General features: G+C 48.6%; 1 protein-coding gene across 9 annotated transcripts in view; it reads right to left on the reverse strand.

Moving 5' to 3' along the window:
* Positions 1–5,743: 5,743 nt before the first annotated feature.
* LOC100725987 (nephrocystin-1) overlaps positions 5,744–23,462 on the reverse strand; it is a 47,367-nt gene continuing 29,648 nt past the window's right edge. For 5 of the 9 annotated variants that reach the window (XM_013147305.3, XM_063229976.1, XM_063229975.1 and 2 more), the window contains exons 14-20: positions 22,848–22,930; positions 20,929–21,005; positions 20,203–20,302; positions 14,629–14,741; positions 11,714–11,787; positions 7,581–7,625; positions 5,744–6,159 (exon numbers count right to left, since the gene is read on the reverse strand). In XM_013147305.3, the coding sequence (XP_013002759.2) occupies positions 5,842–6,159; positions 7,581–7,625; positions 11,714–11,787; positions 14,629–14,741; positions 20,203–20,302; positions 20,929–21,005; positions 22,848–22,930 (810 nt within the window). In that variant the 3' untranslated portion in view covers positions 5,744–5,841. The other 4 variants (XM_013147308.3, XR_010040797.1, XM_063229978.1 and 1 more) reach the window with 4 other exon arrangements.

Below are 23,462 nucleotides of genomic sequence, written 5' to 3' on the forward strand. Positions count from 1 at the left end.
GATTGCTGTTAGAGTCACTTTGCTGGCAATGACGTCCTTCAGTTTTTCTCCACCTGAGGACATCTTTCATTCACCTTTATTCCTAAACAATACCTTTATGGAAGATGGAATTTTTGGCTGGGCTTTATTTTTTTTCTTGTAGCACTTTAAAAATATCGTTCCACTTCATGATTTCTGATGAGAAATCTGCAGTCAGAGCTGGGCGTGGCGGGATATGTCTGTAACCCCAACACTCAGGAAGGCTAAAGCAGGAAGGTCATTAAATCTGAGCCTGGTGTTGACAACTTAGTGACTTAGTGAAACCCTGTCTTTATTTGTTTAGTTATTTATTTTTTTTATTTTTTAAAATGCAACCTTCAGGCTGGCCTTGAGCTCACTTTGTAGATCAGACTGGCTTTAAACTCACCAGAGATCCTCCTGGGTCAGCCTCCCAAGTGCTGAGATTAGAGGCATTCGCCACCATGCCTGGTGTTTCGAGGCCCTGTGTTTAGATTAAAAAAAAATTTTAAAAGGCTGGGCTATAGCTCAGTGTGAAGGCCCTGGGTTCAGTCTCCAGTAACCACACACAGACACACCACACACCACACCACACCAAAAGTTCTCTCTCTGTCTTTAGCTTTAGTAGTTTGGTTATGACAATTCCTGACCTTATCTTGTTTGGTAACTGAGCTTTTTGAATCTTCACCTGTGTCTTTCACCAAACATGGGGAGTTTTAACCATTTATTTCTGACCAAAATGTTCTCTAACTGTACTCTTTCCTCCTTCCTGACAGGAACGTTAGCTCCTTAGTATTGTACCACAGAGTCCTGAGCTCGTTTCTTCATTGTTTAAATCTCTTTCCTTTCTGTTGTTCAGACTGGGCCGTTTATATTGATCTGCCATTTACATTGTTATTGAGTCTACTGAGGTATTGGGTTTGCCACTGGATTTTGTCATTTCGGTTATTTTTTTATTTGCTTGGTACGGGGATCGAACCAGGACCCTGTGCTTGCCAGGCAGAGCCGTGCGGCTGAGCCAGATCTGTACTGTCATTTTGGCTGTTACACATTTCCTGCCTCTAAAATCTCAGCTTGGCTCTGCGTGTGATTCATCTGCTCCCGCTCCGAGGTGGTCTGTCTCTCTGTTCATCGCTCAGGAGTTTGCCCTTTCTTTTCTGGAGCTGCCTATAATAGCTGCTTTTGTGTCTCAATATCAACTGTTGTATCCTCTTGGAGCTGCTACCTCTTGATTTTCTTTTTGTCTTTTCCCTTTGGAGATACTGAGATTCTCGTTCAGCTCCAAAAGATTCAGTAACTTTGGCTTGTATCCAGACCTTAACAAATAATGTGTCATGGGACAGGATTCTTGTTCAAATCCTATTTGAATACTGATTTTTCACTTGCTTTAGCAGGAGGCCTGCTTGCTGGGGGCCAGGCTGCAGGTTTGTCTCTCTCCTCTCAGCTGTGGCTTCAAGATCACTTCCATTTGTGAGGCTCTGCACTGCTGTCTTGGACTGAAGGCCAAACTGGAGCTCCATAGCTCAGTTCTGAAATCCCTGGGTATTAGCACAGTCAGCTTTAGGGTAAGTTAGGTAATGACACCGGGAGACATAGTAGCCTTCTGTACTTGACTAGAGCAGAAACCACTCCAGCTTGTGATTCTGTGCAAGTACTTTTCTTGTCACCCACTCATTTGCCAATTTTCTGTCTCCCCATCTGCGCACCTCTCTAGGATGTGAGCTTCAGGGGAGCAGCAGCTTTGTGCCTGTGGGGAACCAGGACATCGCACCACCTTTAGGGCTGCCTGGCCCACTGAGCATGCTCTGTAGAGGTTCAGAGTGATTCAGTCTCCCCTCCCAGTCTTCAGGGCTCTGGAGACAGCCGCCTGTCTCTTTTTGACTCCTCTTCCTCAAACTCTTGCCCCGTCAACACACGGCTCTACACATCGCTCAGAAGCAATCTCCAGGTTGCCTGGTACCAAAGGGTCAGGCCCAGAGAAAGCCAGAGATACCTGGGGGAAGAGCAGACAGCACTATCTGTAACGGGGATTACTTCCATCGAATGTGTCAGAAAATCCCTTCTGATCCGCTGTGACAGGGAGAGAATTCATTGCTTTGGGTCAGTGAGAAATCCAGAGGTAATGCTGGCTCTGCGTGAGACTCGGTCTGCTGACTCAAATGTGCTCCCAAGGTGGGGAAGTTGCAGGTAGAGAAGGACATGAAGGTCGGTCCGTAGGGGCCCCAGACGTCCCCGACCCTGGCTCCCCTGCTAAGGAGCAGGACAAGCTCTCCCTCTCCATGTCTCCCTGGCTCTAGCCTGCTGCTGTCTCACAGATCAAATTCACCCAACTGTCAGATGGGGTAGGCGAGTGTAGCAGGGTGCACTCAGGAGAGGCTGAGTGACGTGGTGTTTGTAGTGTTTATCACAGCTAGGGTGTGCATGAGCTTCAGGCTCCAAAGACGACAGCTGCCAGGAGAGAAGAGGGACTCTGTGGACGAAGAGCTCAGAAAGCAGGAGCCGTGTGCATTGTGTGTATATGCGTGCGTGCGTGCGTGCGTGTGTGTGTGTGTGTGTGTGTGTGTGTTTCCCCATTTTGGCCTCCGTGAGAGGACAAAGGTCTGCCAATTTACTTATTGCTGGCAAAGCTGACATAAATGGGCAGGTGAAGGTCCAATCTGCTTTTCAGACACCCAATGCCACCACGTCCTACTGCACCTTGGTCCAGGCCACATCGCCCTGTCCTCAGCCTTGCCCCACGAAGTCCATCTGGCTGCTGTGTTCAGATCCCCGGCCTTCAGATGGCAGGTCTGGATTTGAGTTGCTCATTCTTGAGTTTCCCAGGAGGATGTGGGGATTCATCTAAAAATGTGTCTGAATCCACAGGTCCCCAGGGGCAGCTGGGGATTCAGTCCACAGAGGACGTGTCTGGGTAGGAAGAACACTGGCACACTTCTGCTCTGTGTTGCCACAGTGCTACCCATTCCCTGGCCGTGGCACTGTTGGAACTTGAATGTAATGGCAGGACGCAGAGATGCAGGGGTCTTCGAGCCACCTGACTGCCCTGCACAGTGACAAAGCCCTCTGCTGGCAGATAACACCTCCAGCTCTTCACTGAACAGATAGGCTTCCCAGCTGCTACTGAGCCCACTCTCCACTGCCAGCTGTCACTGATGGCGCTGGTTCCATTTGGGCTGTTCTGACCTCACACATGAGACCACAAAATCACAGAGCTCTGAAATCGTCCTCCTCTTGGGCTGCCACCCCTCATCACGCTGAGCACCAGGCTCGGGAACTGCGAGGAATTTCACCTGCAGTGGATCTGATGAGAAACACTCGGCTGGTGCCAAGAGGTCTCGAGGCTGGGGAGGAACAGGTCCTGCCCCACCCCTTGCCACGGTCCTGCATTAGGGAGTCCCAGCCCCAGGGCAGGCCACAGTGACAGTCACTGCAGGCGCGTCATCAGCATGGGCCGCAGGTCACCCCATTGCTATTCACCCGCCCAGCTCTCAGGTCAGCTCAGGGTGGCCTAGCCTGGCTCATTGACACCAAAGTGCCAGGACTGGTTTTCAGGATGTTTCTGGCTCCTTGACAGCCCCTTCCTGTTTTGGAAGCTAAAGAGGAGCATTTGAAAAAGAGGTTTCATTTTTTTTTTTTTAAATCCCACCAAGATTCCACTGGTTGAAGAGAAGGTGGTCAATCGGTGGCAGAGACATCTGTCCCCTCTACTCAGACTAACATGCCACAACCCTCAGATTTTGGCCTCAGCGACACTGAAGCTGTTTTCTCTCCAGTCCCTGTACTTTTCTCATGTGTCAGAAACTATGACATTGTCCAGGCGCATGACACATCTTCAGAGCAGCCTGGATGAGTCTGGAAACACACCCTCAGGCCAGTTCGTCCTCTCTGACTCCATCCTGGGAAAGGAATCCACCAGCATGGTCAGTGGTTAAAAACAGAAAGGCAGAACCTAGGAAATAAAGGTTCTGCAGAGAAATGAGTCACGGGGGGGGGGGGGTTCACACAGCCTCCCGTTCCTTCCGGAGAGGGCCTTGGGGATGACGAGACAGCCACTCAGCAACAGTGTAGGAACAAGTCCCTGCTTCTGTGGAGGGCATGGTCCTGGGGACAGGAGGCTGTCATCTAGAGGTACCCCAGGGGGCTATGTGGTGATGGCAAAGGTGTCTTGGGCATCATCAGCACCTCACCTGTCACTGAGGGAAGACGGGAGGGTGGAGGGAGGGGGTCTCCCCAAACGCACTCTCAGAGACATTGTGAAGCCTCTTTTCCAAGGCCAGGTTCTGATGATCACTGCTGTGGCCGGTGACCCTCCATGCCATGCCAATTTCCAAGACTAAGGACTGCGTGGCTTGAGGGTAGAATTTAGGTGTGTCCCCAAACCTCCTGTGTTGGAAGCTTGGTCCCCTGTGTGGTGATGTGAGGAGCTGCCAGGACCCTTAAGAGGTGGGGGAGGGAGGGTTAGGGCAGTTGGTTGGATCTTGGGGTGCTGCCCCCAGCAGGGATGAAGGCAGGTCCCATGGGGGCAGCTCTTGGCAGGGCAGAGCAAGTTGGGGACAAGTGCCCTCCCTGCTCTGTGGGTTGCCATCCTGCCTGCCGTGAACTCTAGTGGCCTTTGCCAGAGCCCAGCGGATACTGTGCCGCTCCCTGAAACTCCATGGCTGTGAGGTAAACACCTGTTTTCTCTGTAAGTGACCCTGCTTAGGTATCCTGTCATAGTGGTAGCAAATGGACTCATACAAGGCCCAAGTTTAGGTTAAGCGTTAAATTAATTAGGATGTGGTACAGAAATTTAACAACCTGACAGATCTCTAAACATACCTGCCTCTTTTATAGCAGAATGCTGTAAAAAATCTCTAATGGTTCTAAGAGTTGAGGTTACACCCTTTCCCAACCAACCTGTCATACTTTTCTTCAAATAGTGTCCTCAGATTTTATTTGCACACAGTTCTTAAATGCTTGCATCTCATGAATAGAAAATGACACCCGGTCTTCAGTGTGCATCAGCCGTGCTACCCACTAGCTCTGATCTCAGGCGAGGATCTCATGTGCTGGCCTGGGCACAGCAGTAACAGCAGTAACATGGAGAAAACCAGGTCTTCCTGCTGCAGTGGTGGTGAAGACCACTGAGCCAGCCAGAACAGTGCCAGTCGCACAAAAGGCACTCCATCAATGCCGGCTGGTTCCACTCATCAGCTGCTACCATTAATTACAATAGCAAGGCTGGACTTCTGCCAGCAGCCACAGGTTTATCTGAATGGAGAAAGACCCGATTAGCTCATCTCTACTCTGGAAGGGTGAGATAATCCCACTCTCCAGGCTTGATTTCTTTTTTTTCTTTTTCTTTGGCACTGGGAATTGAACTCAAGACCTTTCACTTGCCAGGCAGGTGCTTATGCCTCTGAGCTGTATTCCCAGCCCCTTGATTTCTTTTTGACAGAACACACATATTGATTTTAAAAGGAAAAAATGGCTAATTAGGGGTAAATCATATTTAAATATCAAACTGAATTGAGTGATTAACAGACGAGATCAATTTTGCTAGTAAAACTTGTAAATTTATATATATTGGCTATGAAATTCTTGTCAGATATGTGATTTGGAAATATCTTCTATTTTGTGGGTTGTTTCTGAATAAACATAAACTTGGCTTTTCATAAGATCTGGCTTATGTAGAAATCTGTACTATCAACTTAAAACTTAAGTAGTTGGTTTTTGAAAGTTATCTTCAAATTGAAGTATAACAGTATTCCTTATAAAATTGATTTTATTTTTTAAAAGCATTCATATTATTAGATAAATATATCTTTAAAAATACCATCTGTACAGAAAAAGAGCAGGTCCCAGTCAGAATGGGTCACTCTGGGTTCTGCCACTTGGTGAGAGGCCTCCCCGTGGATCACTCCTCCTGCCCGCACCCAGGAAGTCGTAGGCCTGCTCCGAGAGGTCGAAAGGCTCATGGACTCCGTCCTTGGACAGCAGGGCCTGCAGGGCACCCTGGTTCTCCTGGGTTTGCTTGAGGAAGTCAGCGATGATTTTCCACCGCGCAGCCTGGGTCTCCTCTTTGGCCCACCGGAAGGGGGGCAGCAGCGTGGAGTGCAGCAGCGGGAGCACACGGTCGTGGTAGACCAGGAGGAAGCTGGCCTTCAGGAGCTCTCTGTCCCTCTGGGGAAACAGCGGCAGCCAGCAAGAGTAACCGTGGGTGGAACACATCATTATACTTAAGCAGGAGATTCTGACCCTTGTTAGTTAAAAGCCACCTGCAAGGCGCCATGGGAGAGGTGCCCTTTGTGCCTGACAGCTAAAAAGCCACCCCAGAGCACAGCCGGGGGGTTCCCTGAGACAGTCTCCCAGTGTCTCCTTGAGTGTCACACACTCTCAGGAGACCACGGCATTGCCATCTAACGCTGGTGACAAATGTGTGGTTCTGCTAAGACGCAGAGCAAGGTCAGCTGTGTCTACTTAGCCCAGTGACAGCATAGCAGATACAACTGTCTGGCTTCTGTAAGGGAGGGACAGATGTACACATGGGGTCCAGAGAAAGGAGATCCAGGAGGTAAGGATTTGGTAGAATTCTAGCAGTGCCTGGGCTGGGAAGCGGGGGTCCTGTGGTCCAGAGGGCACCAGAGCCTCCCTGTATCAAGAGGATCCACCCAGCCCCGAGGCCATCAGGCCATGGCCGGGGCACAAGGGGCACAATGGCCGAGGGCAGAGCAATCCGTATGCAGCGCTCTCCACACAAACACTGCCCTGACAACACTGAGGTACTGCAGCCTGCCTTTTAGCAAAGGTCGTGTGCCAGCTGTGGGAAAGGTCATATAGCAAAGGGAAGCCCAAGTAAGCTGTATAAATAAGTCTGTGGTATATTTATATGCTGTGTAAATAAGTCTATGGGATATAGCACCCCCAGCAGTCAGAGTTTTCGGTTTGCTTGTTCTCCCACAACCCTTACTTAGATCAACACTTCAGATAACCAGCACTTTAGATCAGGAAATGGCAAACAGGACCACGGGGAAATGCGTCTGTGTGTACACAGGGCCTCAGAGGTCCCAGGCCAGCCTCAGTCACTTGTATCCTGGCGGCAGAGGACAGTGCTTGTCGCCAGATGTGTGGCCCGCAGGGTGAAATATTTACCACCCGGCCCTTTACAGAAGTCGCCTGCTGATCTTGGGTCAGCGCAGTTGAACCGCTGCTCACAGATCCATGCGACTTCTGTGATAATCACAGTTCTTCTAAGTGACACGAGCGGACCCAGGCACTTGTGAGTATGGGACACAGCCCAGGCCAAACTCATCTTTCCTTGTCCCCATGTGATTTAGTTGTTGGCAGCTGGAGGGAAAATTTTTTTTGAAATCAGGGATATGGGATAGCCAGCTGGAGACTCTGGTTTAGAAATTCCCCCTTCATTTAAATAAACCTCAGTGACCTGAAATGACATTCTGGAGGCCATGCACACCCTTCTTAGAATATGTCTTTGAAACCGAAATAGCACAGCTACCTGAGTAAGCGGGGCTATGACTTTTTAGCTAAAGAACATGCACGCAACCATAGCACTACAGAAAGTCCCACATGAAAAATCGTATTACCTTCTCTGATCTTTTCAGTGTGCTTTCTTTCTCAGCCCATGAACTCTACAAAAGCCAACAGAAATATATTAGTTTGAGTATTCACAAATCCTTGCAACACTTGTGCCACTTTATGGTGTAATAAGCTTATGAGCAGGGCTAGAAATGCCACTCGGAATCTACACACGCCAGAAGTGACTCTGTCATTAGGTGTCCACTGCTAAGAGTGTGGAACAGGACTGACTGGACATGTCCATGAAAGATACCTGTGTTTTTTGTTTTGTGTTGTGTTGTTGAGACAGGGCTGTTATGTAGCCTAGGCTGGCCTTGAACTGTGTAGTTCTACTTGTTATGATCCTTCTGCTTCAGCCTCCCAAATACTGGGATTACAGGCACGTGCCACCATGCCCATTTTTAAGTCAGAACTAATTTTTAAAAAAGTGTCCGTAATCCCAGTTCTCTAGAAAGCTGAGACAGATGGAGGAGAGTAAGTTCAAGCCCAGCCTGTGCAACTTAATGACTTAGCAAGACCCTGTCTTCAAAAAAAGAGAAGAAAAGAAAGGAGAAGAGGGATTGGGATGTAGCTCAGTGTGAAGGTTCTGGGTTCAATCCCCAGTATTGGATCAGAGGGAAAAAAAGAAGAGTCGGTGTGCAGACACAGCAGGACAATGAAACAGAATTAGGTTTCTAAATAGCTTCTCAGGTAAGCTATCAATGAGAGCAGACACCACCACCAAATGCCGAGCTCCTAGCAATCCTGCCTGCTGCGATGATGATACCGGCTGGGGTCAGACAGACTGAAGTGGTTTTGTAAGTAAATAATTCCAATCTGTCCACAAGACGTCACAAGAGCTTCTTGAGAGAAATGAACACCCAGAGTTCAGCTGATCCCACAGAAACAGGAACTGAAGCCTTTCACAGAGCAGACCTGGGTCTGGGTGGAATGTGGCCAGGCTGCCCAGCCCAGGGCCTGGGTTGTGTGTGTTTGTGGGAGTCTTCCTGTTGGCACCTGATTTCCTGGGTAACCTGAAAGCACTGGGCCAAGGAAGACATTCCCCACGGAAGGAAGGGGGCGCCAAAGGGCCCTTTTTCACTGGAGGCTGGCAGGTCCCAGAGGGCTCCTGGTTACCCCCTTGGGGATGTGGCACCCACCCTAGCACCACTGGGCTGTAAGTGCTCAGGAGCTTGCAGAGGACCCTTAGGAAGCCTGAGTGCCTCATGAAATGGGCCAGGTGCCGTAATTATTTTTAAAATGCCCACCACAAAGTGAACTTGGCTAAGTGCATACCAGCAGGTCCACACACTTCAGTGTGGATTTCAGGAGCTATACAGATAAGTCACTCAGGGGATTCAGACTTCTTGTATGGAAACATGGCCTCCTGTTGATAAGTGTGGGGCTTCCATGCTATTGTTCACTGGGTCACCAGCAGGCGGTGGGATGCTTTGCCAAGACTGAGTTGGCGGAGACAGAAACCATGTGTGGCTCACCTCTTCCCTTCTGGAACAAACACAGCCCCTACCTCACAGCTCCCAACCAGGGAAGTGGAGTGGGCCTCTTCCTTGTCAATGCCCTGTGACAAGTGGCCCGGGTTCCTCAGGCAAGGGCAGCAGAAACCCCAAGGACAGCCCTCCACTCTCTTTTCCTGCAGCTACTCACTTCCCAGGGTGCTGTAAGGTGGTGGGGCTTCCCCCAGCCTGCACCCTTGGGGGGCTGTGGAGCAAGTATCCCACTGAGTCAAGCTGGATGGGACTGCACTGGCCACGCAGTCCCCCTGAGCTTATCCTGAGTCACACAGTTGGCCTCGAGGGACAGGCTCAGGAGTGTAGGGCTAACTACTCTTGTTACTAATTTTCATTATTTGTTATACAGGTAACTTAAGAAAATACAGATAAAATAACCCAGGATCAGAGGTGATCGCTGATACCTTTCTTTGTCTAGATCTCATAGGCAAAGATCTCAAATGAATTTTTTTCATTTAATAAAGAGATTTGAATGAGTTTATATCTTTTATTTTTGGTCTTTTTCCTTTTTATCAGTACCAGGGATCAAACTCACGACTGCCTGCTTGCAAGGCAGGCGCTTATGCCGCTGAGCTAAATCCCCAGCCCCTAGTTTATGTCTTTTCTTCTTTTTCCTTTCCAATACAAGGGGCTGCCAGGGCCATTACACTGAGCCACATCCTCGGCTCTTCTGTATTCATGTTCTTTGGAGCCAGGGTCCTCCTGCACTGCTAAGCTGTCCAGGCTGGGCCTGAGCTTTCTTGACCAGCCGTGGTGTATCTTGGTGCAACTGGGCACACGCAGAGTTGGCTGACAGTGCAGCTCTGGTGTGGCCCCTGCTGAGCTCTGAGCCACCTTCTCATGGAAGACAGGCAGATTTTAGACCAACTTAGCATTCGGGTTCTTTCTGAATGTCGCATCCTGAATCTGCCTGGTGCACATCTAGAGAAATACCAGGTGTGACTGAAAGACACGGTGAGTGCTTAAATTTTAAAAAAATTATTACAGTAAAAGACACATTGTTCTCCATACCCCTCACAATCCTCCCTTTCACTTTGGACGTATTTATCCCACCTTTCTGACCACCATCTGAGACAGTTCTGAGTCCTCTTCCAGGGCTTCAATGGTGCTGCTGGCTGCCTTGAGGTCCTAAATCTACTCAAAACATTTACCTTTCATGGTCATTTTGACTTTGGGGAAGAGCCAGAGGTCACACAGGGTCAGATCCGGTGGAAAGGGTGGCTGAGGACACTGTGAGCTGCCTTTCCACCGGATGGCACGTGGCAGCAGCATTCACTGTGCTTCTGATCACGCCCCATAGAGCCATGGAGGATGACTTCCAGAACTGCTTCAGAAAGTGGCGAGAGGGATGGGCTGAGCGTGTCTGCAGCAAGGAGGGGACTGTTGCGGGGGGCTTAATGACAATGCGTCTTTCACTGGAATAGATTTTTTAAAAAAGCAAACATGTGCTGTACATTTTAATGGCCCCTTGTACTCTGAAATCTTTGCTGAATGAATGAATGCACTTATGTTCTGAAAATGAATGACCATGATGACACAAATGATTTTAGAGGGGAAATAAGACCAACACTGCATTATCTAACTACAGTTCCACGCGAACCCATTTAAAATCGTAGACTATCATATACTATGAACACTTTCTTAACTCTTCTTTCTTTCCCTAAACGTCTCTGGAACTGTGCACGCCCCCTGCCTCAGCCAAGCCAGTGCATGAATCACATTCAAGGTCTAGTGTAAATCTCTGAAGACAGAGCCCTTCCATTTCTGTCAGGCCCGCCCAAACCCCCTCAGCGGCAGAGCTCTTCCACCCCACTGCACTGCCAGCGGGTCAGGCTGCAGCAGACTCTTCCAGGTTACCTGGCCCCAGGCCACCTCATCACCTTCCACATAAAGACCCCAAGATCCGCCATGCTCCCTCACCAGCACTCTCAATTCCCTCCTGCCCCAAACGGTCTGTTCCTGCTGACCACTCACCTGCAGGGTCTTCACCCCTCGGCAGGTTGAAAGTCCTCTGTGGCCCCAGCCCTTTATCTTCTTTAAGGCAGCAGGGCCCCGACCCACATTCGCTGCCTATTTTAAATCTTCAAGGCCCAGGATGACACTTCCCTGTCACACTGCCGCATTACCAATGCACGGGTCTCACATGAACACAGGACTGCTAGTATTTATTGACTCTGATATTTTAGGCTGAGCCATGTGAAACAGTTAAACGTGGCTGAGAATGAGAGATTTCGTATGGCTCCACCTAATATCAGTGCTATTTCAGACATTAGATGGCGTGTCAAATTAAAAACGATACGCATGTCCTGGCTCTTCCCTGAAAACGCAGTTGATTCCTCAACCAAACCCTTCAGAATTTTTGCTCTTAGGACACCATCACAGGCTACCACAAATCAAGGAACAAACAGGCAAGAGGGTGCAATGTGCACACAGCAGACTCCACCTGCTTGTTGGGAAGTGACATTTGTCCTAACACTGGAAAGAGTGAAGCTGAGTCAGGTAGGTAGTGGAGGGGACGGGGAGACACCATCCTCCTGCGGGAGGAAAACGGCCTAGGGCAGGAGTCTGAACCCATTACCACGGTGTGTCAGCCACAGATCCAGCTGGTTTGCAGCATGGAGGGCGCTACCCACCCTTAGCGCGTCCATCACTTCAGGCTGCTCCAGGAGCTGGGGGAAGGAGGCCAGCATTGGGTGACTGATGAGATCTGAAAGACACAAGAGGAGAAGCTTACGTGAACTGCATTCACTGTACCTGACTGCACCACACACACGCATATTCATTCACATTAAAATCACGGTACCAAATGATTTCTTGATAACACCTTCTATACACTTTAACCTCCACTTCTGCCCCTCCCTATACCTTGTACAGGTGCACCAGGAAAGAATTCAATGAAAGGGTTTTGGCCCAGACAGGACTCTGTAGCCAGGAAAGCCTCAACGGGAACCAGGAAGCTCCTATCTCCCCCGCCCCTAGGAATTTACCTGTGATGCCATCTTCCCACCCCTGGGGATTTACCTATGGTGCCAAACCTAGGACCAACGGGCTACCTGTGCTTCCCTAATGCCCCCCTTAGCTTCCATCCCAAACTGAGGCTACTTATGTGCCTCACTCCACATGTTCCATGGAGAGATCGCCGACCCTGGGGCGGAGATGCCACGCCCTGGGGGATCAGGGTGTCTCTCTCTGCATTCTCAAAATAAAGGTCATTTATATTTCATACTTATCTTTTCAGCCACCGCCGGTCCTCCCCCACAGTTCTATCATTAAGAACAGGAGAGTCTGGTCACGTGACCAGATATTGTGTGGGGAACACTGATACTTTATCATGAATAACGGCACAGAAGATGTAGTACAAGACACAGCAGCGGGCATTTGTGGGTTCACTGGTACCTCTATGCCAGAGCACCTGGACCTGGTATTGCTTCACAAACAATGGGGATTTACATCACACAGCTCTGGACACCCGGGGCCCCAAGATTAAGGCACCAGTTAAGCATTTAGTATCTGGTGAGGGCTGTCTTACTGGCCAGTGTGGTTTGTATTTAAATGTCCCCCCAAAGCCACCTGTAGGCATGAAGGTGGCTGAGTCTAGCGTTTGTGATTGGTTTGTTGTCTAGTGCTGGGATTGGTGGTGTGAGTGCTGCACCTGCCCAGGAGCAGAGCCAGCTAACAATATAAGGGAGGTAAGGAGAGGTGCTTTTTCCTTTTTTGCCCTTTCTGGCCTGTGGTTTGCAGAATGGTTCCCCTTTGCCATGCCACTCTGCCTTGCAGCCAGTATGGATTGAAACCTCCAAAGTCTAAGTTAAATAAACCTTTCCTTCCTTCATTTTGAGCATCAAGTATTTTGTCTTAGAAACAAGAGAAAAGTAACCAAGATGCTGGCCCTTTGGAGAGAATGACATTGTGTCCTTGTCACAGAAGGCAGAAAGATAAGCAAGAAAGATCCCTGTCCATGGTCACACCCTTCTGTAAGGTCACCTGAGGCCACTCATGAGAGAGGAGCACTCTTGGTCTAATCACCTCTCAAAATCCTCTCCTCTTGACACTATCACAAGAGCAAAGCCTGGATTTCGGAGCAGACATTCAGACTATAGTAGGTACTTCTCAAATAGCAAGGGTGATACATTTGACAACACCAATGTCCTTAGAGAATCCTTTCTTTAGATCCTGCTAAGCTTGTTCTGCTGACCGACTGCAAACAAAGCCATCTGTCTTGAGCCACTCTCTCTTTACTGAGAGAAAAAAATAGCACCCCTCATCCCCTTTAGGAAGTAATGTCACTCATGAAGCTTTTCTAAAGTCATTAAAATAAACTCAAAGGTGAGTGTGAGTTAAAAGGCTTCACTGGCTCCCCCTGGAACTATGACTATTCTTTGAGAAATCTCTGTGCGTTCTGACTCTGAGTTCCACTGCTACTTGGTGGTGCAGGTGGCAAGACTGGCCCAGACATCACCTGTGCACGCTGCCAGCTCATCACAGCCCAGCCCCCCTTGGCCCTGTCCATCCTGGCGGCCTTCAGTTCTATCCCTCCAACGTGAGCACAGGTTCTTGCCTGGGTGCTCAGACCAGCTCCTCTATCCAGAAAGCTCCTCCCCAACCCCCAGGGGTCGAACTCCCTTCTGAGCTCTCTTCAATAGTCCTTGCTCAGTGCAGCATTTCCTCACAGTTAATTCAGGCCTCCTAGCGATCACTCTCCCCCTCTGAGCATCTTCCTGCTGAGCTCTCATTCAGAGGATGGACAGCTTAGTCATGTGACTGTGTCTGAGGCCTGTCGTCCCACCAGGGTGGGGACGACCCTGCCTGTCTCATTCATCCTGGGCCTACATAATGTCTGGCATGCAGCAGACCGCACATGTCAGATCGATGATTTACTCAGTTCAAACCCCAGTCAATGAAGCTAAGCTGTTTTCCTCTCTGAGGGCTATTCTTCTGACACATGCATTTCTCCTTACAAGTAGCTTGTTGGTTTCCTAAATAATCATTCAACTTTTGACTTGGAATAATTTCCAAATTCAAAAGAAGTTTCAAGAATAAAAACAGTACATAAACAATTAGAATATTCTTTATCTTGATTCACTGATTATTTTGTTTCGAGACAGGACCTCACTATGTAGCCACGCTGGCCTTGAATTCACAGCAATCCTCCTGCCTCAGCCTCTCGAGTGCTGGAGTCACAGGCATGTACCTGGCCAAATCACTGATTTTAAACTAATCCAATGACTCCTATATTTCATGCTCTAAGAATCAGTTATTTGAGGATTTTGTTTTTTCCCCAAATGACAACTTGCATGCCAAGTGCAGGGAGGGGGAAAGATATTCAGAGACAGATTTCAATTTCAAGCTTCCATATTTAAAAATGCAAAAGAGTGTATCTGAAAGAACTGAGCATGTATTTGAGGTTCCAAATGTCCAAGCTTTGCATCGGGCGTACTGACATTGATGCCACCCCCGTATTTTATTCCAAATGTCCCACTTAGAAACCAAGGTTACATCCATGCAGGCATAGAGCACCAGTGAATGAAGAAGCGTGAGGACTCCTTACCAGCGTTCTGTGAGTTCGTCCTGTCTTTCAGCAGTGCATCTCCAAGAATCTGCCGATAAAATACCAGCAGGTGGGAGCAGCACATACTTCCAACCAAGGTTTCCGGCAGGAAGCTGTCGCGGAAGGGAAAAATGCATTTAGCAAGCCGTCCCTCCAGGCTGCCCGCAGGGCTTTTCCTGCACGGTATTGGGAAACATTTTAAGAACCGAAAGGAGAATTTCTACCAAGTGGCCACAGTAAGCTTCCGATACACATTTGAGGTGTGTACTTCCAGCCTCCGCCGTGCTGTAACCCTTGTGTTTCCATTTTAGCAGACACCCCTGGCAAATGGCAAAGAAAAAGAAAAGCCCTGGAGTACTTGTGTCAGACAGCGAGTGCCCAGTGAGCCACCCACTTGAACAAAGGCAAGTGGCTGCCACGCCTGACTGATGCGGAAATCCCAGAGCCACAGTTTCAGGGCGGGTGCCACAGGGTGTGACAGGCCCAGGGTGTGAATGGCCCGGGGCGGATCCCGACTTGGCTGTGAGGCTGTGGACTCCTTAGGGCTCACTCTCCCTGTACTTTAATTTCCTTGTGTGTGGAATGTGAGGAGCATGATCCACAGTTCCCCTGAATAAAAGGATTAAATGCCTAAAGCAGCGTCTGCATAGACAGGGCTGCAGGGCAGGAAACCGCGCACAACTGAAGGTGTTACCAGGTTAGAGTGCTACAGTTTTGGGATGTGTGACGGAATCCCCATGGCAACCACAAAGAAAATGTCTATAGAACATACACAGAGGAAATGAAACGGGGTAAAAATGTGTCTCCGTGAAAGGTCAAGCACAAAGGAAAGCAACAGGGAGGAAACGAAAGACACAAAAAGTGACACAATGTCAAGGAAAACAAGAAACAAAATGCCACAAGTCAGGTCTTTCCTATCGGCAATTTCTTTAAGTGTAAATGGATTAAAACCCCAATCGAAAGATAAAAGTTGGAAGAATAGATTTAAAATATAAAATGCAACTATATGCTTTCTATAAGACATTCTAGATGAAGGACACTCATAAAGTCATCAATAAGACTTAAATTTTTATAAGTCAATCTTTAATTTCTAGAAAAGTTTAGAAGGAAAAAAATATGAGAAAGGCAATGTTCGGTCCTGTAGCTGATCACAGGGGAACAGACAGAAAACGACACTATGCTGGTGCAGAAGGGATAGGGTCCTCAGGTAGTCAGTGCCTGGAGTTTAGGCTGAGCATCCCCCACCACTCCCTGAGTTTCTAGAAACACTAAAAAATTACAATACAGGTTCTCTTACCACATTCATATCATATATACTAGTGGGCACACAGAGCCAGAAATCATTTTTCCAGTGCTCCCCAAATTCCAACTGAGATTTCAAAGACTGACTACAGGGGAGCAGCCGAGCTGCCTGGAAGCCACCACCAGGCACTGTTGGTGTTCTTCCTGAGACTTCTGAGGAGGGTTGTCTGGCTCTGGCTCTGGCTCTGGTCCCCAGCCCACCCAAGCAGTGTTCCTGTGCACGCCCAGACTCAGGGCTCATGCTGAGGAACAGCAGGGGCCTTTGCCAGGGGAAGGGAGGAGCCTTCCTTCCTTCCTCCGGCTCTGTCCTCGCCTTTCTCCATCTGTCTGCCAGGCACCAGTGTGGGCACCGTGTGGGCCCTCCTTTCCTTCTGAAACCTTCCCACATGAGACAGTGTGGCTTCACTTTTTAAAGATTTTCTTCAGAGAAACCTCTGGTTTTTCCACACCCGAGGTGACCAGAAAGTTCTGGGCGACAAACAGTTAGCTGAGTTGAAGAAGTAAAAAGCTATGTCTCTGCCAGTGCAAGTGCTGCTGGCAGGAGGGGAACAGATGTGATGAGTGGGCTTCAGTCAAGTAACAGTCCTACTTTATTCAATTGTAATATTCAATTCAGTTTAGAAAAAAAGAGAATATGGAATGGATCGAAAAGACAAGCAAAATAAATTCACAGCAAATTCACATGGAGATCCATACAATCTACTTTACAGCCTGGTGTCTCCTGGCGCTCAGAACTCAGAGTCTAAATTTGGACCTTTCCCTTAACCGGGGCTTAGGAGCAGGCCTTGGTCAAATCACACCAGGTTAAACCCCTTTGGAAAGCAGCTCCAAAATTAGAAAGACAAGTTTTGGTGAAGCGGAAGCATCTATCTGCTTCTGGTCAAAGAGTCAGGGTCACCATGATCACAACTGACTCCCTGAAGGGCTTGAAGGCGAGCCGGGTGCGCTTTCCTGTTGGAAGAGACTGGCTGGCCTGCCCGGCTTGTTTGCATTGTCACAGGTCTGCAGGCCAAAGGACCCATGCGTGTGATACTGTTGGCTGTGAGGGCCACCGAGAGCTGGGCATCAGGGGGCCAGGGGAAAGGGGCCTGATGCATACTCCACCAGGGCTCTGCACCCTTGGTCTGCCCCACCGGATCTCACCATGTCCTGGCCTGGTTTCTCTGAGAGGGTGGGCTGTGCCTGGGTCACGCCAGCAGGGGACCTTAGCCTGTCTGTAAGAGCCCCAGGCTGTGCCTTTCAGGACCAGGCAGCATGGAGCAGTGCTCATGACCATGGGAAAAGAGAAGAGCACGCAAGAGACAGGCCGGGAGAAGGAGCCCTACTTGGAAATTGCTTCACAAACACTTTCTTGGGTGCCTACCATGTGCTGTCATCACACATGTGCTTCTGTCCCTGAGTTCTGGGGGACAAGGCTGCAGGACCCTTCAGTCAGGCCCAGCACATGGGAGTGTTCCCAGCTGCTCTCCTGACCTCTGCGCTGTGCAGCCCGACTTGATCTCAGAATGGGAAGACGCATCTGAAAACCGGAATGCAGAGCCAGAGGCACAGCATCGAGAGCTGTGCGTGCCAGACGCGCTGGCAGTGCCCGGCTCTCAGAGCCCTGCCTACCAGCTGGAGCAGTGCAAGAGTGAGGTCGAGCGGGATGAGGCTGTTCACTTACAGAGACCGCTACTGTGCTGGGTCTGCATCACGAAAAAGAAGTTTTCCATGGAAAGACTGCCAAAAAGGGGAATTTACAGGCTCTAAGAACATCCAAGAAAGAAAGAAAAAACCCAAGAGAGTGAGTAATACCTAGGAGCGCACCATCAACGGTTGTTGAAAGACTGAACTGTGAGTAGGGTAATTATAAGATGCACCTCGGTCTGAGGTCAGAGCAAGGGGTATTTAACCTCGGGATCCGGAATGAGCAAAGCAAACCCCTCGGGGGCACCCCAATCCCTCTCCCCCAGCTTCTTGGAAATCTGCAGTAAGGAGCTGTCCTGGGAGCACAGCCCCCTGGATGGGCTCTGCCCCACACTGTGCTCACCTCGCCCTGTCCCCCGGGTGCCCGTGTCCTCTGTGAGAAGCTCCTTTCCTCTCCCATGGCCACCTTCCTGCCATCCTGCAAAGTCTGCTTCTGCTCCTCCCCGGACCTTCCCTGCTGAAAACCACATCTTCATCCAAGCAGTCTTTACAGCACTGTCTCCTTGGCGTTGAATCTACATCATTACTCCAATGGCGGATGCTAATGGTTGGCGCTATGTGCTCCACTGTGTGCCAAGCACAATCAACACGAAGCCCGGGGTTTATATGCTTCCTTTCCAGTCACTCTTGTTCCAGTGGTAAGGGGTCTATGCTGGTACGTCTGCTTTTTCAGACTAGTCTTAATATTGTAAAGGGTGGCATACAAATCGCTTTTAATTCTAGCGTAAAAATGAAAACATTTAAAATAAATAGCTGCGATAATTTTTAACATATACACAAAGTTAAAAGTCATAAATTTTAATGTCAATAACATAAAATGTGGAGGCAACAAAAGAGATAAGGCACCCCAGGTGCAGAGTGAGAACTGTCTGGTTTTAGATGGCACGGTCTTATTGGTCTATTTAAAAGGCTGAGAAATGGTTAAAAGTCTAAGGACACTGAGTGAAAAATTAGTAGATCTGAGATTCCACTAGTATAAATGCTTCTTGCACAAAACACAAGTTAAAAACACCATGGAAACCACTACTGGCTTTTTAAAATGGCCAGGACAGAAAAAACTGTCAATACAAAGTGCTGTCAAGAATATGGTATACGAGGGGCTGGGGATTTAGCTCAGCAGCATAAGCACCTGCCTTGTAAGCAGGCAGTTGTGAGTTCGATACACGGTACCGATAAAAAGCTAAAGAAAAAAAAAAAAGAATATAGTATACACCGGGGGTGGTGGCACACACCTGTAATCTCAGACCTCAAATTTGCGACCAGCCTGCGCTATAAAATGACCTCAAGGCCAGCCTGATGAGGGGGGAAAAAAAAATACAGAGAAAGTGAAATTCACACCCTGTTAGGGAGAGGGTAAATGGTACAGTAATTTTGGAAAACAGTTTGGCAGCTTCTTATAAAGTTAAACTAAAACCAGACGAGCCAGCAGTCCCATTCCTAGGTTATTTCTACCCACAAGAGATGGAGGCAGATGTCCACACTGGGAAACCTGTGGGCGAGCTGGGCACGGTGGTATACTGCCCCATCACACCAGCACCCTGGGAGGCTGAAGCCAAAGGGTCACAAGCTTGAGCCCAGCCTAGGGAACTGGTGACTTTGTGAGGCCCTGTCTCAAAAATCTCAACATTAAAGATTTTTTAAAAAGGGCAGGGATGCAGGTCAGTGTGAAGGCCTGGGGTTAAAACCTAAGCTGGGTGAAGAAAAATCTTGTATGCATGTGTTTAGGGGCCCTTATTCATAATTACCCAAACTAGACACAATCTAGCAACCTAGAGAATGATAAACAAACTGTGTTACATTCATAAAATGTGATACTGCCTAGAAAGAAAAGGAACAATCGAATACACGCAGCAGCCTGGGTTAATCTCCAAGGCGCCGTGCTGAGAGAAAGAAGCCAGATTCAAAGGCCGCTACTGTACAGTTCCATTTATGAGATCCAGAAAAGGCAAAGCTAGTAGGGAAGAAAACAGGTGTGAGGCTGGGCGCTGGGAGCTGACTATAGACCTGAATTCAGCTTTTAGAGTAAGGAAAACATTCTGTATCCTGGTGGCTGTTTTTACATGATTGTGCACACCTGTCAAAACTCCAAGACCCCACCCACTAAAAAGGGTAAATTTGCTGTATGTAAATTAAACCTCAGTACATCTGACAAGAAAAGGTTCCCTGAAGACAGGATTAGAGATTGGTAAGCCCCATTTATTCAAAAGTGGCTGAATTATCTATAGCGAAGCCTATCACTTGGGCTTATTGGTAAACAGGACTGTGAGTGAGTGTACACAGTGTTACTATCCTGCTTCCTTACTGATGGGGTTGGGGTGTTTGGGTTTTTGGAGACAGGGTTTCCCCGTGAGATACAGGCTGGTTTTGAAGTCACTATGAAGCCCACATTGGCCTCAAACTCCCGGAGATTTTCTTTAATCACAGGTGTGCACCTCTATGTTCAGCTCCCTACTGATCTTAGGCAGAAGAATTAATGGGGGACAAAACCACTGAGAAAGACTTGGCCGAGTAAGCAGGAGGAGAAGCCGAAGCAGCGGCGCCCTGCAAAGGCGCCCGAGCACATGGGAAAGGCGAGCAGGGACCAACCTCAGGATGTTTCTCGATCTTTGGTTCAGAGACCTCAGTTTCACCAGAAGTTGAGGCTGCCTTCGCATGGTCAGCATCTGATGGAAAACACTGCTGTGTGCTGAAAAAAAAATCAAAGATAAAACTAAAAATGTGAAGTGTTTGGGAATGAGTACAGTAGACCAAGTGTTCGGTGAAAATGTGCCATCCGTGTACCAAGTGTGCAACAGGCAGGAGTCCCGAGTGTTCTCAGAGAGCCGAGGGACAAAGGGTGATGCGAATCCTGATGGACACAGACAGGCCCCAGATGGTATCACCGCTGCCTGCTTAAGCAGCGGAGAAGGGGAGTTTGAAGAGCACATCCGGCCCTAGGTAGAACCAGCTGCATCTCAGACTCCAAGCTCCTTCCTGTTCCAAGAAGCTGGGATGCCAGGGCTGTGGGGACAGCGGCAGGGAGGATGCTCTGACCACCAAACGAAGACTAGGGTGTCTCACCCTCCGCCTCCCAACTCCCAGCACACTGCCGGGCCGAAGGCCAGGTAAAAGGCGCTCAACTTTTTGCAGGACAGTGAGCCATGCACATCACCGTTCCTTGTTTATGCGCTTTGACGTTGCCTCAGGCGGGCTCTGGCTTAGCCTGACCTGTTTCTAAGAGCACAAATGCAAGTGAAGAACACCGTGCGAGCTGCCTTCTCACGTGACCGTGTTGGGCGTTAAGGGAAGGAAAGCAACACCTAAGAGCCGTACCTCTCCTGGACACGGAAGGGTCCACTTCCACGCCTTTCTCATAGGGGGTCCCGCCGTTCAGGAGGAGCTCGTAAGTTCTAGAATAGAAAAACTTGCTTGGGTGGGTATGTCTCGTAGGCATTCGGTGAACACTGGAGTCAGCAGTAAAGTACATTTGAGCACAAAGTTATTTACAGACATAACATTGGTTATTATTATGTCTATAATCTGTGACAGAAGGGAGACAGCTCTGGGTCCCTAGTAGGTGCCATCTTGGTCAACAGACTCTCAGCACAAACTATTGAGAATATGGGGTTTTTTGTTTACATGAAAATGAGAAAGATTAATTGACATTATTTGACTTTAATGACAATAACTGCTTTGAATGTATTTTCAAATGAATTGAATCATTATTGGAAACAAAGTCATTATGAATTTCAATTCTTTTTAAAATAGGAAAGTGACGTGTATAGTGTAAAACATTTGGAAGGCAAAGAAACTCCTCCCCATCTTTCCTTCCTATGCTGACACATCATTTGCTCTTTTTTCTTTTCTTTTTGGTACCAGGAATTGAATTCACAACCCTGCGCTTGCCAGGCTGGTGCTTGTGCCACTGAGCTAAATTCCCAGATGCTCTTTTTCTATGCAAACGAAAACAAGCTGATACATGTTTCCCCCACACCTCGGTCCTGGGGATCAAAAGCAGGGCTTCATGGAAAGACGACCAGGAGCTACTCCTGCAGCTCTGCGTGCGTCTGTTCTGAAGCAGACACCACCTGAGTGCAGGAAGGAAGTTAAAAGGCCCCTTTACCCCTACCACGCCAGGGTCCCCATTCTGATCCAGGTTACCTGCATCTGCCCACAGAAGCAAACAAATAGTTTTCAATGAACAATTAAAGAGGGGTGGGGTCACGGTATTCAGACTGGTCTGTGTCTTACATTTTGTCTGCTATACACTGGAAGCGTCTCTGTATTAATACACAGAGCTCTACCTTGCTTCTTGCTTAAAAAACACCTGTCACCTGACTTGTAGAAAGATGGAGACATATTTTCTTTATTTCCTTCATTAAGGACTGCACCCCACCCCTGAGCATGTTTTCTAAACACACCACAAGAAAGCTTGGGTTTCTATACCCACTCCTGTTACTGGGGGAGCCCTCCCACCCATGCACGGGGGTGACGCCAAGAAAGGAGGTAATCAGGACTTTACCTCTGGCCTTGAGATGTTACAGACCACAGCCTCGGACTTTATAATTCTTTTTTTTTTTTTTTTTTTTTTTTTGTCTTTTTCCTTTTTATCGGTACCGGGGATCGAACTCACGACTGCCTGCTTGGGACTTTATAATTCTAAGCTTGGGATCCTGATCACCATGCAGCTCCCTGCCTGCCCATTTGCATCTCTGCTGTGAATTTCGCTTTATAGCCTAGACTTAGAGCTGAATTTTCTCCCATTTAGAAATTCAGATGATCTCTGTCTTATTAATTTTCAAGAGCTCTTTTTGCATTAGGGGCTATAGGGTTCTTATCGCAAAAATCTGCTTCCTGTCTGCCTTTTTGCTCCTAAGGTTTAAATCTGTTTACAGATTCCCACTACAGTTTCCACGTTCCACCTTCAGGAGGGAGGCAGAGGTCACAGGACTTGGGGACCCTGGCTCAGCTCCCCACTCTTTGAAGAGAATCAGGCTTTGCTCGCAGCACAGGGAAATGTGCCAGGACACGGGAAATCACTCAGCAGCCAGCCAGTGCAAACAGCTCTTAAAACACTGACTCCACACATCATTTTTTCCTGCCTGGGACGAAAGTCTGCAAGCTGTCTCTGTGCAGCATCAGACAACACTCAACTTGTTGAAGAGCTACCAGAACCAATCTGAGCTACCCAGAGCCTAAAAGATGAACTCGTGCAAAATGGCCCAGCAGTAGGGAACGCCCAGCCCGCTTACCTGGCCGGAATAGGAGCGCCGCTGGCATCGAACAGCTTCAGAAACGCCCAGCCACAGCTTAACTCTCCTCGGTCACCGGTAGACTAGGGAGCAAAACAAGTATGTGACTCTGTGTCTGCAGCCCAGAGAGAACAAAACGCGCATTCACCCCCACTACAGGAGCAGCTCTTTCCCAGAAAATACAATGAGACCTAACAGATGCCCGCTTCCTTCGCAAACTAACAAACTGTCGCTACTTCAAGTGACAACCGTGTTTCGCTGAAAATCCTTGCTCTTGAAAATTCCTTAAATCTGACAAGGTGGCCATGACTGCTCTCAGATCTTGAGTGCTGTGAACTTTGTAAACTGATCTCAAATCACACTGATACCACTTGGGATCATGAGACGGGGTTTCACTGCCTGGTGGAATGCAGCAGGGGTCACTCAAGGAGCTCCAAAGTTTTGCTCCGAAGTTTATCTTCACTGTCAATTGACAGAGGCCACCAGGGCTTGCTTGGGGACCTGCTCCTCCCCTCACCATCCTACCTATCTGCAAAGCACATGCCTCAGTCTGTCTTAAAGAACAGCAGTGGCAATATAGGACCACTGATGTAACCTCTCTGTGATGACTCTGGT

The sequence above is a fragment of the Cavia porcellus genome, unplaced genomic scaffold (genome assembly GCF_034190915.1).
Source record: "Cavia porcellus strain 051 isolate PalLab524CR breed Dunkin Hartley unplaced genomic scaffold, mCavPor4.1 scaffold_18, whole genome shotgun sequence".
Classification (NCBI taxonomy): Eukaryota; Metazoa; Chordata; class Mammalia; order Rodentia; family Caviidae; genus Cavia; species Cavia porcellus.